This window comes from Eubalaena glacialis, chromosome 12, assembly GCF_028564815.1.
Source record: "Eubalaena glacialis isolate mEubGla1 chromosome 12, mEubGla1.1.hap2.+ XY, whole genome shotgun sequence".
Lineage (NCBI taxonomy): Eukaryota > Metazoa > Chordata > Mammalia > Artiodactyla > Balaenidae > Eubalaena > Eubalaena glacialis.
The window spans coordinates 21,192,924-21,199,690 of record NC_083727.1 but is presented as its reverse complement, the minus strand read 5'-3'; the positions used below and the strand labels follow the sequence as shown (position 1 = coordinate 21,199,690).

Sequence of the window (6,767 nt, the reverse complement as noted above, 5' to 3'; positions counted from 1 at the left end):
AAAATATATGTTTTTAGATAGAAAATTACATTTTGTCTAGTCTATTTTTTAAGTCTGCAAATGTGAGGTAACATTTTTCTCTTTTCATCTTTTCTTGGTCTATCTTTAAAGCTGCGGGCTTTAAAATTTTTTTAAAGTCACTTAATATTTTGAATAGTCAAGGCATCGTTCAAAACCAAAAATGTAGGGCTTCCCTGGTGGCGCAGTGGTTGAGAATCTGCCTGCCAATGCAGGGGACACGGGTTCGAGCCCTGGTCTGGGAAGATCCCACATGCCGCGGAGCAACTAGGCCGGTGAGCCACAATGACTGAGCCTGCGCGTCTGGAGCCTGTGCTCTGCAACAAGAGAGGCCGCGATAATGAGAGGCCCGCGCACCGCGATGAAGAGTGGCCCCCACTTGCCACAACTAGAGAAAGCCCTCGCACAGAAACGAAGACCCAACACAGCCATAAATAAATAAATAAATAAATAAATAAAATTAAAAAAAAAAAAAACCAAAAATGTATACAAAGGAATGCAGTTCCCAACATGTGCTCACTTCCCACGCCCATCCTCAGTAAGTAACCATTGCCATGCATATCTTATTTATCCTTCCAGAGATTTTTAAAATGAAAACACAAATATATATGATATATTTATTTAAGTATATACAGATATATATGATATTTTACCCCTTTTAAAATTTAAATGGTAGCAAAATGCTCACCATAGTTCTCTACTTTGACTTTTTTGTTTGCTTTTTGTTTTATTTTCTTTGACATATCATGGTGATCATCTCATATGAGTATATAAAAATCTTCCTTATTCTTTTTGGGTTTTTTGTCTTGTTTTAAAGCTGCATACTATTCCACTGTATGGGTGTATTATACTCTAAATAACTACTCTCTTATTGATTGTCAAAGATCTTGTGTATCCAGAAATTATATTTAAATTTTATTACTCTTGCAGAAAAATACAAAGTTCAAATTGAAATGAACTAAAATCACATCTCATTTGGTGAAAAATTATTTTAGATACCCTTTTTCTGTAAGCAAGTTTTAAAGTCATAAAAGGATTTTCTATACGTACAGGTGTTGATATCATGTTTCACACTAGGGGTCGCCAAAACAGTATTTAAGGCCAACAAACAGACCAGTGATAGAGAACATTTTATAATTAGGCACCTTGAGCTTCTCAACCATGGTAAGCAGGAAAGTTACATTGTGACTGAAATGCTGAAGACAAAACTTTGGTTTGCTGTGTTTTCAAAGGCAACTATACTGAAAATTTAGGAGAAAAGCAAGCAATCTTTCCCTTATCATCATACATATTTTACTTTGGGGTTTTATGTTTAGCTGGATTAAGTGATGATATGGAATTTAGGTGATATGGAATCTAGGGAATTTTTTTAAAAAAGTTTGCTGGACATGATCCTATTCTGCTGTGGTCAAAAATGTCTTTAGCTTCAGCTTTTCTTTTCCCAGCTACCATGGGTTTCATATATCTGAGCAGACCTAGAACTCTCAATTTTTGGAGGGTTTTACCTCTAATTGGGCATATACTTCAAAAGGATAAAGTGTTCTGTACTTTTAAAATTCTCCTAGAGCAGATATGATTGCCATGGGCATGTATTCAATAACTTTTCGCTTGAGATTTTATAGGCTGGTCATTCTCTGTTTAGTGATAACATTCAATCACAAGCTGGTGTAATTTCTGAACAAAAATTTCTCACAGGAGAAATTTCACAAAGGAACTTTGAAGTATTATGTACATGTTCCATTTGTTGCAGTAATATGAAATCTTGCAGCACTAAGATTAATGATTGACGTATCATAGGTACTGAATCAATATTCAGTGAAAAAATGAATGAATGATGAATGTTCACGACAGCATCTTAAATGACAACAAAAGATTGGAAACAATTTTGGTGACAACAGTAAAGGAATAATTACATAAATCATGCTGTAAACTGGGTACATATGGCATATCTCATTTGAACATACGTTCCTTTGAAATATGTAACTGTTTTCTCCATTATATTAGCATAGTGATTTACCCATTGTCGGCACTCAATAAATACTCATTGAATTAGATTGACACACTGGATTAAGCATGGATATGCCCCCAAATCTCAAAGCATCCCCCAGGAGTTGGGACTATCCACCTCAAAGTCATGACCATCCTTTACTCTAAGCCTAAAAGATGTGGATTTGGGGGGAACAATTTTTTCTATGGAGTTAATGTCAGTAAAAAAGACCCATGACAAGGCTTTACAAAATTATGAATATATTAAATTTTAACTGTTTTAGAGTTGCTTCAATCAGTTATCTATATAGATTGCAAGGAATAGTTTTTCATAGCTGAGTCAGTTCAGCTGAGGTCCTTGAACATCAGTAATCACAAATTAGCATACGGAATCTGAGAACAAGAAGTGAAATGGATTGGTGAGGAGGGATAGATTGGGAATTGGGGATTGACCTGTATACACTGCTATATTAATATAGATAACCAACAAGGACCTACTATTAAAAAAAAGTGAATTGGATAGGAATGACCTTCTATGCAACATTTCAGGTATCCAATTAAACATGTGATTCATTACGGTCTACATAGAGTAAAAGTCACAGGTTAACCTGGAGAATAGGAGCTGAGTTTATACCTTTCTTCTGATTTGAATTGAGAAAGTATAAGATTTGTCTAGTTCCTAGGGGAGGTTTAATGCCTGGCAGTTTTGATTCAACACAGGGAAGTTGTTTCATCTTGAATTTTTAGAACAAGTATGTGCATAGAAGAGAAGCCTTTGGGCTTATCAAAGTATGGTTTCTTTCACTTTTCACAAGTTCCACTTATTTTCATAAAACAGAAACATATTTCAAAATCTGTATGTGTATTTTTGTGAGTTTATTCATTTGTATTATTTCTCCTTCATTTGTCACCTATGAGTGTTTAACTTAGCATTCCCCAAAGGATCTGTGTTAATATGCTGTGTACAGTGGCCCGAAAAGAAAATGACACAGAAGCAAGCCTAATATTTTTAATGCTGTTAATTTATTTATGGTAGCTTAAAGCCAAAAAGGAATTTGGGGATGGAACAGACTGGCACACACAGTCATGGCAAAGTACCAGTGGTGCCCTTTCCCCACCTGTTCCTTTCACATTTTCTTCAGCTTATGTAAACCACTCTGTAAATGCAGTTTCAAGTCTCCCCACTTCCAACTAGATATCTGCCTCTAACCCTCTCTTATAAAGGAATTCTTGCATTACAGCTACTGAGGACTGCTCTAATAATAAAGTTTTAGTGAGTTAAGAGTTTCAGTTGTCTGAGGAACTGATTTGTTCTATAGAAATACAAAAATATGTCCAGTCACCATCTTATTCTATGGGGCCCTCGAGAGAGCAAAATGCTGTTGGTATAGGCTTTCATCTCTACTTTTGAGTCCCTTGATTTGTTAGGATAATCTTTATATTTGGCTTAATAGTTTTACTTAAAAAAGTCAGAAAAGCACCTGAAGTTTTGTCCTAGTTTAGGTGCAGTTCTGCCCCTAGATCAAGGCAAGAGTGGACCTGGTGTTGGGCCCCCCTCACATTAGAAGGTCCTGCTATGGCTCCCCTCTAGCTGCACCCTCCCATGAGCTGAAAAGTCCATGGGTCAAGGGGATGTACCCATCCCTGCTGATACTCCCTTAACCCCTGGCTCAAACACACACAGACCAAGCTTCAAAACACAAATTCCAAGAATCACAGGGCTTGTGCAGTCTTCTTCCCTGGCCTGTCCTCCCAAAGGCTCACTTGCTGCTGGTGTGCACACCCCTGGGCCTGCAGAGGGCTCAAGGAATGGCTATCGGCTGGGTTATTTACTTTATGAACTCAAAGAGGCAGGTTGAGAAATTCCACTTGAGGGGTTTGGGCTTGGAAGCCACTCTTAGAGATGGTTTTTAGGACTCACGCGTCCACCTGTAGTTCAGAAAAGATTATCCTGAACCTAAATTTCCCCCAGGTCCTCTTCCCAGTCTCAAATTTCTTACTGGTAAGTAATCTTCTGGTTATAAATTGCATAATTAGTAACAATGACTTGCTCCAGGTGGTAACCTCAGTTCTCCTGAAATAGAACCTCTCTGATCATCTTCAATGTTAAAACTGCTGCTTCATTTAGTAGATGAATGACTTTTTAACCAGAGGAAGATTTATAATTAAATGCAAAGGAGATAAATTAAATCATACCATTAGTATTAATACTTTCATGTTAGGTTTAGGAATAATCTGTTTATATATGTTATTTAAAGTATTTGTAGCTTTTCCTGTGGTAGCCGCCAGGTTGAGGGGAGCATGGCCTTCTCCTCTCCCCACCATGGCGTGTGCTCGTCCACTGGTATCAGTGTACTCTGAAAAGGGGGAGTCATCTGGCAAAAATGTCACTTTGCCTGCTGTGTTCAAGGCTCCCATTCGACCAGATATTGTGAACTTTGTGCACACCAACTTGTGCAAAAACAACAGACAGCCCTACGCTGTCAGTGAATTAGCAGGTCATCAAACCAGTGCTGAGTCTTGGGGAACTGGCAGAGCTGTGGCTAGAATTCCCAGGGTTCGAGGTGGCGGCACTCACCGTTCTGGCCAGGATGCTTTTGGAAATATGTGTCTTGGGGCCCGCATGTTTGCGCCAACCAAGACCTGGCGATGTTGGCACCGCAGAGTGAATACTACACAGAAGCAATATGCCATCTGCGCTGCGCTGGCTGCCTCGGCTTTACCAGCGCTGGTCATGTCTAAAGGTCATCATATAGAGGAAGTTCCTGAACTTCCTTTGGTGGTTGAAGATAAAGTTGAAGGCTACAGGAAGACCAAGGAGGCTGTTTTGCTTCTGAAGAAACTTAAGGCCTGGAATGATATCAAAAAGGTCTACGCCTCGCAGTGAATGAGAGCTGGCAAAGGCAAAATGAGAAACCATCACCGTATCCAGCGCAGGGGACACTGCATCATCTATAATGAGGACAACGGTATCATCAAGGCCTTCAGAAACATCCCTGGAATTACTCTGCTTAATATAAGCAAACTGAACATTTTGAAACTTGCTCCTGGTGAGCATGTGGGATGTTTCTGCATTTGGACTGAAAGTGCTTTCCTCAAGTTAGAGGAGCTGTATGGCACTTGGCGTAAAGCTGCTCCCCTCAAGAGTAACTACAACCTCCCCATGCACAAGATGCTCAATACAGACCTTAGCAGAATCTTGAAAAGCCCAGAGATCCAAAGAGCCCTCCGAGCACCACACAAGAAGATTCATCGCAGAGTCCTGAAGAAGAATCCACTGAAAAACCTGAGAATCATGTTGAAGCTAAACCCATATGCAAAGACCATGCGCCAGAACACCGTTCTCTGCCAGGCCAAGAACCACAAAATCCGGATGGATAGGGCAGCAGCAGCGCTAGAAGCCAAATCAGATGAGAAGGGGATTCCAGGCAAGAAGCCTGCAGTGGGAAAGAAAGGAAAGGAGGCTGTTTGCATTAAGAAGCTGAAGAAGCCAAAGAAGGCTTTGGTGGAAAAAAAGGCTGCAGTGACCAAGAAACCAGCAGCTGAAAAGAAGCCCACAGAAAAGAAACCCACCACAGAGGAAAAGAAGGCTGCTGCATAAACTTAAATTCGTTTATTCAGTAAAGGTCAAATCATTTTGGACAGCTAATTTTGAATAAAGACCTGATCAAAGAGGCAGTGAGAAACATGAAAAAAAATAATAATAATAAAAAAATAAAGTATTTGTAATACTTAAGAGACTTTTGCCTTTTAGACTATCTGATAGATAAATATGATTCTATTTATTTAAAACATGTAATTGATTTATAATTTCAAATTAAAAGAAGTAAGAATGTGAGCAAGTTTGTAAGTGGTATTCTAATATTTAAGAGAAATGGATTTACCAAATTTATAAGTTAAATTAGATTTTCAAGAGCCTTTGAAATGCTTTGGAAGGTTTTTCTTACACGGAGCACGTGTTTGCTTGGTCAGGCATTCAAAATGCTTAGAAGTAATTTGAACATATTAAATCTATTAATGTAGTTTAAAATATTTAAGGGAGGTTGCTGGATACAAAATCAATATAAAGAAGTAATAATATTTCTATATTCCATCAGCAAAAAAAAAAAAAATGAAATGGCCCCCATAAAAAAAGATACTTGATAAATGACATAGGTGTACTGCAGGGAAGTGAGAGAAAAGACAATCTTTCCAATAAGTGAAGCTCAGACTGTTGTGTACCGTGTGGGAAAAAAATGAAATTGGACTCAATTCACACCATACATAAAAGTCAACCCCAGGTGGATATGAGATCTAATATGAGACAAATTATAAAGTTATTCAATGATTAATGTATCGTCACAACCTTGAGGTAGAGAAGGGTTTCTTAAATGAGACACAAATACACTAACCGTAATGTAAAGATTAGGAGGGTTGCGGGAGGCTCTGAGCTGAAGGCAGCAGGTCCAGAGAGGGTGGCCAGCCAGCTCCAGGTCATGAGGCCTCTGGGAGGAGGATCAAGTAGTCCTTCTGTAAGTCCAGAGCAAGCCGTTCCTCCAAGCAGGCTCAATAGGATGGCACCTAAAATTTTGGATCAACGGAAGAACCTCAGAACACACTTAAAAGGACTACCCCCCGCCCAACAGGGGGAGAGGAAGTGGTATCTTGGACGAATGGATGGCATCTGAACCCACCTGGTGGGAAGACCAGTGATGTTTTTGGGTCCCCAATTACTGCCACTTCACCCTGGCACATTTAAACAAACCCAAGGGTCACGTTTTCCT

The 6,767-nt window shown here is 39.2% G+C and overlaps 1 protein-coding gene across 1 annotated transcript; it reads left to right on the top strand.

Moving 5' to 3' along the window:
- The first annotated feature begins 4,291 nt into the window (after positions 1 to 4,291).
- Positions 4,292 to 5,605, top strand: LOC133102360 (large ribosomal subunit protein uL4-like). The gene is given in 1 exon segment (XM_061207339.1): positions 4,292 to 5,605. A coding segment is annotated over 1 exon segment (1,278 nt). The 5' UTR covers positions 4,292 to 4,327.
- The last annotated feature ends 1,162 nt before the right edge of the window (positions 5,606 to 6,767 follow it).